We start from the raw sequence: 13,415 nt of genomic DNA on the forward strand, positions 1-13,415 counted from the left end.
GCATTGGAAGAAGTGAAATATTTAGGTCTTATCATCAATAAGGACAAGTGCGAATAGATCCGAGGTTGGTGCAGGATCTAAGGAATTTTCAGAAGCCAAAAACAGTTAAGGAAGTGCAATTTCTATCGAAAGTTCGTGAAGGGTTTTGCAGATTCAGCACAGCGATTCACGCAATTGTTACGGAAGGGTGTGAAATTTGAGTTGACAAAAGAGTGTCAAAAAGCGTTTGACAAATTGAAAGGAGTGTTAACGTCAATTCCGGTTTTTTTTTGTTTCCAGATCTTGAAAAGGAATTTATACTAGCACACGATGCATCGAATCAAGCATTAGGGTGTGTTCTTAGACAGGAAATTGATAGGAAATAACATCTTGTAGCGTATGGGTCTAGGCAGTTGAATGCAGCAGAGAGGAATTACTCGACAACAGAGAGGTAGATGCTTAGTATAATCTATGGAATCACATATTTTAAATGTTCTTTATATGGGAGAAGATTTCGTGTGGTGACAGATCATGCTGCGTTGAAGTGGTTGCTGGGGTTTAAGGATCCATCCACTAGACTCGCTAGGTGGGCTGTGAGGCTTAGTGAATTCGGCTACGAGGTGGTGCACAAGCCTGGGAAGAAGCACGGTAATGCGGATGCACTGAGTAGAAAGGTGGCAAAAGTAGAAGTCATTGGTTGTGACCTAAGAGTATGGCAAGAATTACAGGACGCTGACAACGATTGTAAATTGTATCGGACACAGCCATAATTTAATATATACGATGGTCTTCTGTGCAGGGAAACGAAGTTAGGAACAAGGGTAGTAATGACAGCGAAACTGAGAGATGAGGTTTTAAAGGAAGCACATGATCACATGATATCTGGACATGGCGGGTGTAAAGCGCCGAATACGAGAGTGGCGCAGAGGTACTGTTGGAGAGGTAGGGAAGTGGATGTGGATCAGTATGTCAGAATTGTATACCATGAGTGCAGGAAGCCGAATTGAGTCGGAAACAGATACAGCTACAACGATTGCCATAAGTGACATGTCCATTTTCTATGTTGGGAATTGATGTCTTAGGACCTTTCAGTCGAACATCATCAGGGAACAGATTCGTTCTGACAATAATAGACCATTTCTCGAGGTATGAGGAGATGGTGGCTATGAAAAATCAACAGGCAGCAATGGTTGCGCAAGCATTAATAAACAACTCGATTTTGAAGTTTAGTGTACCAGAGACAATAATTTCTGACCAAGGGATCAACTTCATGTCAGATTTAATGAAGGAACTGTGTAAATTGTTGAGCGTAAAGAAGTTGAGGACGAGCCTGCTGCATCCACAGGCGAACAGAAGGACAGAACGGGTACACAGAACGATCGGGAAGATGCTGAGTTTACATGTGGATTCTCATCACCGTCAGTGGGACGAGTATATGAAACATATTGTATGCGCGTACAATGCAAAAGTCCATACCAATACCAGTTTGTCTCCATTTGAGGTAGTGTATGGGTGAAAAATGCAGTCACCGTTCGATTTAGTGCAGCTACAGAAAGGAAGGACTGGTGAATCTGCACGTCAATTCGTGAGGACCATTCAGAATGTTTGGAACCAGGTAAAAAAGCGAATACAAAGGCTTTGGAAAGGCAGGAAGACGCAATGAAATAGAAAGGAAGTCTATCACAGTATAGAGTAGCGGAATGGGTAATGCTATCCAGGCCCTACACGCCAAAAGCGAAAAAGAAGAAGTCCCGAGTTATCAAGGGCCATACCAAGTAGTTGAAACCACATCCCCCATTAATGTTAAGCTTCAGCTGCCAACTAGAACAACGATAGTACACACTGGGCGGTTGTGGCCATTTAAGAGTTGTCTGGGTGTGATTCCAGGTATGTCACAGAATGGGAAGAGGAAGAAAGAGAGAGTGAAGAGAGGTGTTCAGCGCAGAGAGAACCAAGAAGACAGAATATAGCATGATACACCGGACGCTCTGCGATCCAGAAAGTAGTGGAGTATTTGTAGTTTTTTTCCTTGTTTTGTATCATTGGGTTTGCGTAGATTAATTAGGCAATGTATTTTCATATGCTGTGTTTTCGAGTATTGTGAGCCTGCTGGGGACAGCCGTCTTTTTGAAGAGGGAAGAAGGGTGATGGTGACCTCTGTCCTCAGGTCACTGAAAAGGGAAGCGTTGAGCAAGGTTCAAATGGTTCAAATGGCTCTGAGCACTATGGGACTTAACATCTATGGTCATCAGTCCCCTAGAACTTAGAACTACTTAAACCTAACTAAGCTAAGGACATCACACAACACCCAGCCATCACGAGGCAGAGAAAATCCCTGACCCCGCCGGGAATCGAACTCGTGAACCCGGGCGTGGAAAGCGAGAACGCTACCGCACGACCACGAGGTGCGGGCGTTGAGCAAGGGGTAGGAGTAAAAAACTGAGGAGGTATTGCTGATCTCGGTATTTAACAGCCGGTACTCCGAGATGACAAGGGAGGAATTACGGAGCTGCTGTAGAGGGAAGGTAATGGTATGCCCAGCAAGGGTGATATGCCCTATGTAGTTATTTTTTAGCCAGCAGGAAAGAAATGGACTGTCCAAGGGACATCATGGAGCCAAACTTGAGCTTGCAATGGGTCGGAATGCATTGGATCTTCTCCACCTACGAAAAATTAATAGCATTAGCAAGATGTTCTGAGCAAGAAGTATTTGCCGAAGCAAAACGTATAGAGCGGGAGGGGGGGGGGGCAGAATTTTAATGAACGGAACTAAGTGTAACATAATAGGACCAACCTTCTATCTGCCAGCGTAAATTTCAGGAGTCATGCAGTTCAATGTTACACAGGCACAGCTGTACAGGCCAGAGGCAACTTTAGATTCTTGCCAAGGCAAATTTGACCTTGTTAAATCAAACTCTGGAGTCAGGTCTGTTGAGACCTGTAAACCAGTTCATTTCAGAGCAAGAGGGCCGTATATCAACCAAGCAGCTTGTGCACAATGTTGCTCAATATAGGGAAAGGCAACGGCAAGTAATAATCAGCTTGAGTACCTCTATGCCAAGTGCCATCGCAGCCTTAACTTTGTTGTGTGTTGTTTTCATTCTGTCTGGGCAGAGAACCAATTCCAGGAGCAAGAAGGAACTGACGGTAGTCCAAGTTCCAGTAGATTGGATACCGAGTGCGTAAGACGGGTAGGTAAGGGGTTACCAGTAAGGAATTTTTACGTTTTGTTTCATGTCATGTGTGAAGAGGACTAGACCACATCTAAATTTTCTAGTAGTAGTAGTAAATATGCCATAAGTATGTGCTGACCCAAACAAGTTTAAGAGTAGTTATAGATCGACCCGGGGACTGGGTCTTTCTGAAGGGGGGAATAATGTAGTGGGACCACCGTTTAAGACAGGAAAAGGTTAGCTTCGGTGCAATATTTCTGAGCGCACAAGTTACAGCCAGGTGCAGGCCTGTTGCCAGTAAGTTATGCTTACCAGTGGTTGCGAAGTAGAATGGAGTCTACAGGGCCGTAGACCCACTGAAAAGAGTAAATGCAGCGGTTTACATGGCGCAAGCTACAGGCAGAAGTGAGCCGCTGGCCCAACGCAGGTGTTATGAGTACATGACTCATAGCGGCACGTTAGCAAAAAAGAGGTGCACAGCTGTGTATAAATAGGCACCTGTTCACTAACAAGGCATTCAAGTGTGACAGCTCTCCTGGATGGCGGGGTGTGTCCCACCACCGGCTATACGCAGCAGCAGATGGGGCACCAGCATTCCAGTGCACAGCATGTCGCCGGTTCGACCGTCTGAGGCAACGCGGTGTCTGCAGCCAGCCAGTGGCGGGCCACACCATGGCTCACTACTGTGGGCAGTCTTGTTGGCTCCCAACACATGCCGGAGGCATCCCGAGGTGAGGGCCGCAGATTCTGATGCCTCATCGTGGGCGCTCATTGTCACCATCATCTTAGCCACGATGGCAAGGAAGCGTGCCACGGGCTGCATTACAGGTGCCAGTGGTCAGTGCTGAGGCGACAGGGATGGAGACTGCTGAGTCAACTGCTGGGGCATCCTGACGTCATCACAATTCCGTGGCCGTACAAGCCCGACACAAAGCAGGGCGTTGCACAGTTCGCTGAGGCAGCCATTCCACGCCAAGCCGTTTTGAAGACATTGAAGTGGTGTCCTCAGCATTGCAGGACCTGGTAACGCAGACCGAGCAGAACGAGGGCATTGTAGCTGACATAATAAATCACTTGGGAAACTCAGACGAGTTTTAATACGGCGCATCCTATCAGTTTCCATCCTTGTCCAACATTGCTCTACATAAGAAACAGGCGACCGAGGAAGCTGTCTGCATCACTCGCAATCATAGGAACCGACAACTTACAACCAGCACCAACAGAAGTTTCTAGTTTCGTTGCGCAAGTTAAAATAACACTAAGATTTTATCTTCATTCGCCTAGAAGATATAGCCTTATGAAACAGGGTCAACCTTTTGGAAAAACAGTGTACTTCTCATGTGAAGTTCCGTAGAGAGAATATTTTCAGATGTATGAAAGTGGTGGAATAACTGCAGTTATTACCGTTTTACGGATCTGAAAATGCTTCTCAAACTTTTGAAAGTTCTGAGAGCTCAGAGTCTACTGGTTCCACACAAACGTATAACGAGTTTCCTTGTCCCTGTTACGAGTTACTGGGCAATATTTTACATTTTATGAACCATTCAGTTGTTTGACTATTTTTGAGGTAACTGATGCTTGCCCATCGATTTTACTCCTTGTCAAATAAGACAGGCACAGATATTGACGCGTTGCTCAAAGGCGAGAGGGCGTGAGCAGCGGCGGCGAGTATTAAGTTGGAAGTAGGAGCCGATGGACGGAGCGTCGTGGCCGTAGTGAACCGAGGGCATGCTCCGAACGGCCGGCTTTGGGGATCGGCGTTGTGTTCACGCCCACAGCGGAGGTCAACGCGAGGGCCGCTGTCAACGGGAAACGTGTGCACCAGACCGAAGAAGGCTGTTGGCGCCGGGCCCGTGACTGTGGCACCGGGTTTGCCGCCGAGTTTTGATGAAGGTTGCGGTCTGGCTGGAGTACCCCTGGCCTTTGGAACTACGTTAGGTGTTCCTGAACTTTATTAACGAGTTCCTTGGCTTTCTAGCAGTTCGCTGCAACTTTGCTGTGCGTTTAAGGCTTAAATCTGCTTTGAGCTGTGAAGGGAAATGAAGCGCGACGCCGAGTGTGTGCTCTGTTTTCCCATTCACAGGTTAGTACTAAAATTTTGTAAGCCACTGACGCGACTACAATTTTCTGAGTTAAACGCAGTTGTGTGCAGTGTGTTTCGTTGAGGTGGCCTCATGGCGAAAGGGCAACGTACATTATGCTGAAGCCAACTGCAGTTTTCTGTCTCTTGTGATGCTTTCTGTGATTTGCCCAGTTCCTGAAATTATCATGTATAGTGTGGGGACGCACTGCCAGTTGTAAAAGATGAGGTAAAACTCCGCTTTTCACATTGTGGAAGCTGAAGAAAAGTTTGGCGTGCCGTGTATGAATACCGCTTGGTTGATACTAATATTTCTTGAAAAGAGTGGATTTAATTGTTTCTTGTACTGGTCAGTTACGGCCTTCTGTGACTAATAAATACGCTGAAGAAAAAAATCTCTGCATCAAGAAACAGTTGTGCGACGTAAACAAAAGTTGGTTGACATGGTTCTGCAAGTGAAAGGCTAAAAAATGTTATCTATTCATATCTCGCGCCAGTTGCATAAGAGTGGCGCTAGTAGGAACCACTGTGAGGAAGCAAATCAGGCTCGCTTTAAATACACGATGCATCGGTCGAGAGCGTTAGCTGCCTTTGACGTTGGACGTGGTGAGTTGATGTTGATCCAGACTGCCTTTAAGGCGACGAAGACCTCACTATCAATACCTCACTGGGTTTGATCGAGTTGGTGTAACACGGCTACGAGGAACTAGATGTTCCTTCTGCAATATTACGGGAAGACCTGGCAGTAACGTAGCTACTCGAGATCAATTCTGGCAGTGGTGATCACGAGAATGTACGGTCGCAAGATGATCGGGCTCTCCGACGGCCACGTGGCGTTACCAAGAGGATGTGGCTCTGCCGCATCGTACTGCATCTGCTGCAGCAATTTGAGCAGCAGTGGACACCACAGTGGAACAACGAACTGTTACAAATCGGTTACTTCAAAGACAGCTCCGATCCAGACGCCCTGTGGTGTGCTCTCCGCTGAACCTAAACCACCTCCATCTGCGACTTCAGTGACATCAAGCGAGAACTCATTGACAGTCAAGGTGGAGGTCTGTTGTGTTTTCTGATGAACGCTTATTCTGAATCGGTGCCACCGATGGCCATGTGTTGGTTACAACGGGGCCAGTTGAGGACTTGCAATTTCATATGACAGCAGGAGCGCTCTCTTGTTTATCCCCAAAACGCTGACTGCAAATCTGTAAATCAATCTGGTGATTCGACCTGTCTAGCTGCCGTTCATGATCAGCTTTCCAGAGGATGCTCTCCAACAGCATAACGCTCGCCCACGTATCATTATTATAACCCAGTCTGCACTACGGAGTGTCGAGATATTGTCGTGGCCTGGTCGACCATCAGATCTGTCTCCAGTCGAGAACATATGAGACATCACTGGACGACAACTCCAGCGTCACCCACAACCAACATTAACCTTCCATGTATGACCGGGCAAGTGCAACAGGTATGGAACTCTATCCCAAAAATTGACATCAGGCACCTGTACAACACAATCCATGCACGTTTGTATACTTGCGTTCAACATTCCTGCGCTTATACCTGTTATGAATGTACTAGCACTTCACAATTGCAATGGCTTATATCACGCTTACATTAACTTGTGATCTTACAATATTTTTCACTTAAATGTTACGTAGGCAAGTGTATTCCCGGATCTTCATTTTTCTCTATCTATTGGTGTTGCAATTTTGTTCTGGCAGTGTATTTGCTTATTCAGATACTTATACTGCCAGTTTTTCTTGCGTGTTCTCTTAGTAAAATTACACTTGGCATTTTGTAAGTAATCTAGCTGCTCTGGCAGTAATGGTCAGTTGTTTAATGCTGTCTAGTTTTGCTTTAAATATTTAATCTGATTATTTCTGTACTGGTCACTTACGGCCACCGCTGGTTTAAGAATATTTGCTTAGTAGCTGATAGTTAATAACGCCCGCTAGCTTAATGCTGTGTTATTTGCTTTAAATATTAAACTGAAGTGTTTAATTGGTCAGCCAAGGCCGCTTACGTATTGCTATGAGGCTTGCAATAAAGATTTAATTAACTGTTTCAACGGTGAATGACTACCGTTTCAAACAATATAATTTGTAACGTTACGTGGAGACAGAACTGAGACTGCTCACTGGAATTAGTGGACTTGAATTCTTTTGAGAAAAGTGTGATTGTCTAGAACTTACTGGATTCTACAGACTTAATACACGTCATTTAATTGAAACTGTTTTTCCTTACGCAAGAGACTCTGCAAAAGGTTCCTTTTACGAACACTATGCTGACCCTCGTTACGCGGCTGAGAGTGATACATTGCTCATTGTAGACACGTTGGACAAATCGGGCAACTTCGTTCACGGTGTCTTCATGGAAACGTGTGAACACCGTTGTTCCTTTGTGACATTCATTCACATCTCCAAGTCGACCCATCTTAATGCGTTGGATCCATATAACCTAATGGTTCATACACACCACATTACTGCTACGGCTTACGTCAGCGGTGGTGGGCCACGAGCCCGCCAGGTATGAGTTCTGCACCTCTGAAGGTGCTCAGAGCATCCAGCGTGCTCTTTTAAGATGAGGACAAACATATTGTCAGCTAAGCTTAGTTTTAAGACAAAGATATATGCAAGCAGAGACTTACCGAAGACGAGGCTGAGGGCGTAGCCAAACGGCGCCTGGCACCAGACGAGCCCATACCGGTAGATGGCCTCGGCGGTGCCGTTGATGTAGCCGCCGCCCACCCACGTCGCTGAAACACAACAAGCGCGCTCCTATGAAACCTGCGTCAACCTCTCAACGTTACGTACTGCTAATTTCGTCAGCGAAAAAATGTTTATTGAAGTGAGACCCTCCAGTGCTCAAATAAGTACCAGTTTTATTTACACAACGGATCTGACTCAATTGCATGTATTTTAATTGTTTATGCCGAGGACAGTAGTTCCAAGAAATAAAATCCATAAAATCAGAAGACATGCGACGATGTCGGCATTGTTCTAAACGAGTAGTGAGAATGAAACCACAATGTAATTGCATTGTTTGATTTCTGTTAAGTATGCAATCAATAGTTGTGAAGGACTTTCGCCGCTTCCAAAATCAACACAATCATTCCCTTGTGAGCAAAACAATTTACATATGAAATAGCCAGTATATATTTAGTTCTTGTGGTACCAGCAGAACAAGAATATCTTCTTCCTATTTCGGATTGTATATCTCTCTCTCACTGAAGAAATAATGAAACTCTGACAAGCGAAGCCACTGAAAATCTTATGAGTACGGAAAAAACATAAACTTCGGTACAGATCATATCACTTACGACGGAAGGTGGTAAATTACTTATCAGGCAAGAAATTATACAAGTATCCGAGGATTTCATGAAATCTTTGCATTTCGAGAGCTATATCAGAATTAATAACGAAAATAGTTAAGTTCTGGAAGTAACGTCAGGTTTACATCTACTTTTACATTTACATCTGTACTCCATAAGCCACCTAACGGTGTAACGCAGAAAGCCTCTCTTGCACAGTCTGCCACTGGAGTTGGTTGAACCTCTCCGTAGCGCTTCCTAAATGAACCTGAAACGAAATGTGCTGCTCTTCTTTAGATGTTCAAAGCCTTCATCTACCAGAAAGTTTCATATCAGCGGGCAGTGAAAATTTCATTATGTTGTGGATAGCTGCTCTATTATACCTTTTTATTTCATCGTATTTCGTATGTATGAATTGTTTGTGAAATAAGTCTACAAACTATGCACCTGTGCTCTTACTTTATGTTTACACACTTACATGATTGCATCGACTCCTACAATCTCATATCTAATCGCTGAACTAATTTCGTTCGACTGATAATTTTGTACTTCGGATGTTTTTTTCATCTCTTGTGAATTCTGTATTTCGTTGTTTCGCTCTCGTAAGGTACGGAAGCCATTATGCTGTTCTCATTCTAAACATTATTACGTAAATGATAACCAGGTTCAAAAAATGGTTGAAATGGCTCTGAGCACTATGGGACTCAACTGCTGTGGTCATCAGTCCCCTAGAACTTAGAACTGCTTAAACCTAACTAACCTAAGGACATCACACACATCCATGCCCGAGACAGGATTCGAACCTGCGACCGTAGCAGTCGCACGGTTCCGGACTGCGCGCCTAGAACTGCGAGACCACCGCGGCTGGCTGATAACAAGGTTTCCTTAACATAATATGAAGTTAAATTTATTCAGTCTCTTTTTATTTCTAACAAAAATTATGTTACTTTTATATGATTTTTAATTTGTATGATGTGGTGGTGGTGGTGGTGGTTAGTGTTTAACGTCCGTCGACAACGAGGTCATTAGAGACGGAGCGCAAGTTCGGGTTAGGGAAGGATTGGGAAGGAAATCGGCCGTGCCCTTTCAAAGGAACCATCCTGGCATTTGCCTGAAACGATTTAGGGAAATCACGGAAAACCTAAATCATGATGGCCGGAGACGGGATTGAACCGTCGTCCTGCCGAATGCGAGTCCAGTGTGCTAACCACTGCGCCACCTCGCTCGGTCGCATGATGTGTTTTCAGAGGATGGCGGCTGGAACGTAAGCGTCGACGGCACATTGTTAGCGGACGTTAATGACTGAACGCTTTTCGTGTCGAGTCATTACTTATAACTGCGTCTTCAGCTACACGTCTCTGAGATACTTAGACCGGTTATTTTATTTGTATCTTGCAGTAATTTCAGACACGTTAAGCAAAGAATGATTCGGTCATTCGTCTACTGACAACGATGTCGTTGTGTGACCTATACCAGTGCTACAAATTTTTGATCTTGGTTGATTTTCGTTACATGTTGCGTCCTCAGCTTCACGCCGAATTCGGTATGTAGCAATGTTTGTTTACCGCGCCGAACCGTCCGTGTGGCAGACGACAATACGCGCAACCACCATCTGGTGACACCTACCCTTTTCCTTTAATTTAAGTTACGTCATTGCAATTACTTTATTTGAACTATTTAAGGGCAGTAACGTGTCAGTGCTATTGAACCAGATATGGAATACAAGTATTACATTCTGCTTGTTGTCCCCGTATGTCTTTTTAATATTGTAGAGCGAATTTCTGGCGTGCCCCCACTTTTCGACTTCTGACTTGGATTTGTCAGGGTACACCTAGGTTTGTTTCCATGCTGTTGGTGTTATCTGTACAAGGGTCCTAGAACGATGTTCGCACGCGGTGCGTTCCGGGACTGAGTATATTTACTGCAATGGAATCATTGTGGCTGTTATGAGTGAATGACACACTGTCTATTTGTCAATTTGTAAAGTCAATTTGTTAAGTGTTGTACACTGGGCAAGAGCGAACCCTGGCGGTTCCTGTGTTAAACGTAGTTGAAATTTTGGATCACAACGTGGAGTGGGAAGTGTTGACATACGTACTATAAACAGTTATTATAAGCAAGATTTTTGGTGTTCAAAAATGGCTCTGACCACTATGGGACTAAACTTCTGAGGTCATCAGTCCCCTAGAACCTAGAACTACTGAAACCTAGCTAACCTTAGGACATCACTCACATCCATGCCCGAGGCAGGATTCGAACCTGCGACTGTGGCGGTCGCGCGGTTCCAGACTGTAGCGCCTAGAACCGCTCGGCCACTCCGGCCGGCTTTTGTTGTTCTTAATTGCTTTAATGTTATCTGGGGTTATCTCGGAGTTTGAAAGGTTAAGTAATGCCACTCTTGCTAGTTATTTAATACTAATTATTTTAAGCTTGTTCAATAACATGGTTCTTTGTTTTACCTCCGCACTGGGAGTAACTGACTAAAATACTGTGCACAATAAACGCTTAGTTAGCGTGGTAGGGATGAGGAGAGACTCCTCTGTGTATAATAATTTAGTGTCAGCAAGCACCGCATGTATTTTAACACCTTAACCTAAAACAACCAAAAATGTACAAACGAGTGTCTCTACTTTGGCTTTATAAATAAAAGCGAAACGCGTCTGGTGTAATTCTTTTTAGTTAAATCGCAGTCAGCTCAAGACGGATAACCTATAGTAACAGAAGGTTGTACTCGTTTACGTTGATGATATCTAGAGTCTCTGGAAGGTTTGATATAGATTATATCGTGATAAGATACACACTTAAAAAACAAGGTTATAAACTGGAAATCATTTCCAGGGGCTGATGTGCTGTCCGACCATAATTTATTGCTTATGAACTGCAGATTAAGACTGGAAAAACTGCGTATGGGTAGAAAATCATGTACATGGGAAAAAGATAAGTTGAAAGAACCATAGTTTGTAGTTGATGATGATGATGTTTGGTTTGTAGGACGCTCAACTGCGCGGTCATCAGCACCCGTACAAATTCCCAAATTTTTCGCAGTCCAATATTTTTTACACATACCAATCGAGCCACTGTCATGGATGACGATGGTGAAATGATGAGACCTAGAGTTTGTTGCTCGTTTCAAAGGCATCGTTAACCAACGATTCAATTACGCAGACAGAATGTAATATAGGCGTCTAAAATTGAAACTGGCAGAAGGTAAAAACTGCCTAAGCAGATATAGCTAGAGGAAAGAGGCAAAGTTGTAAAAGAATACATGCCATGCGAAATATACACTCCTGGAAATTGAAATAAGAACACCGTGAATTCATAGTCCCAGGAAGGGGAAACTTTATTAACACATTCCTGGGGTCAGATACATCACATGATCACACTGACAGAGCCACAGGCACATAGACACAGGCAACAGAGCATGCACAATGTCGGCACTAGTACAGTGTATATCCACCTTTAGCAGCAATGCAGGCTGCTATTCTCCCATGGAGACGATCGTAGAGATGCTGGATGTAGTCCTGTGGAACGGCTTGCCATGCCATTTCCACCTGGCGCCTCAGTTGGACCAGCGTTCGTGCTGGACGTGCAGACCTCGTGAGACGACGCTTCATCCAGTCCCAGACATGCTCAATGGGGGACAGATCCGGAGATCTTGCTGGCCAGGGTAGTTGACTTACACCTTCTAGAGCACGTCAGGTGGCACGGGATACATGCGGACGTGCATTGTCCTGTTGGAACAGCAAGTTCCCTTGCCGGTCTAGTAATGGTAGAACGATGGGTTCGATGACGGTTTGGATGTACCGTGCACTATTAAGTGTCCCCTCGACGATCACCAGAGGTGTAGGCCATTGTAGGAGATCGCTCCCCACACCATGATGCCGGGTGTTGGCTCTGTGTGCCTCAGTCGTATGCAGTCCTGATTGTGGCGCTCACCTGCACGGCGCCAAACACGCATACGACCATCATTGGCACCAAGGCAGAAGCGACTCTCATCGCTGAAGACGACACGTCTCCATTCGTCCCTCCATTCACGCCTGTCGCGACACCACTGGAGGCGGGCAGCACGATGTTGGGGCGTGAGCGGAAGACGGCCTAACGGTGTGCGGGACCGTAGCCCAGCTTCATGGAGACGGTTGCGAATGGTCCTCGCCGATACCCCAGGAGCAACAGTGTCCCTAATTTGCTGTGAAGTGGCGGTGCGGTCCCCTGCGGCAATGCGTAGGATCCTACGGTCTTTGCGTGCATCCGTGCGTCGCTGCGGTCCGGTCCCAGGTCGACGGGCACGTGCACCTTCCGCCGACCACTGTCGACAACATCGATGTACTGTGGAGACCTCACGCCCCACGTGTTGAGCAATTCGGCGGTACGTCCACCCAGCCTCCCGCATGCCCACTATACGCCCTCGCTCAAAGTCCGTCAACTGCACATACGGTTCACGTCCACGCTGTCGCGGCATGCTACCAGTGTTAAAGACTGCGATGGAGCTCCGTATGCCACAGCAAACTGGCTGACACTGACGGCGGCGGTGCACAAATGCTGCGCAGCTAGCGCCATTTGACGGCCAACACCTTGGTTCCTGGTGTGTCCGCTGTGCCGTGCGTGTGATCATTGCTTGTACAGCCCTGTTGCAGTGTCCGGAGCAAGTATGGTGGGTCTGACACACCGGTGTCAATGTGTTCTTTTTTTCATTTCCAGGAGTGTAGATTCCACCTATCAAAATATTAAAGAAACTTTTGGACAAAAGAGAAGCACCTGTATGAATGTTAAGAACTCAGGTGACTATGCAAGGTCAATACTAAACAAGAACGGAAGGATGAAAGGCGAAAGGAACTTGTACAAGTTCTCTATTATGTAAATGAGCTTGAAGACA

The 13,415-nt window shown here is 45.5% G+C and overlaps 1 protein-coding gene across 1 annotated transcript in view; it reads right to left on the reverse strand.

Moving 5' to 3' along the window:
- Positions 1–13,415, reverse strand: part of LOC126356631 (high-affinity choline transporter 1) — a 340,577-nt gene that overhangs the window by 144,468 nt on the left and 182,694 nt on the right. The window contains exon 4 of the mRNA XM_050007387.1: positions 7,880–7,987. Within this exon, the coding sequence (XP_049863344.1) occupies positions 7,880–7,987 (108 nt within the window). The remainder of the gene's footprint in view (positions 1–7,879; positions 7,988–13,415) is intronic.

This window comes from Schistocerca gregaria, chromosome 1 (genome assembly GCF_023897955.1).
Source record: "Schistocerca gregaria isolate iqSchGreg1 chromosome 1, iqSchGreg1.2, whole genome shotgun sequence".
Lineage (NCBI taxonomy): Eukaryota > Metazoa > Arthropoda > Insecta > Orthoptera > Acrididae > Schistocerca > Schistocerca gregaria.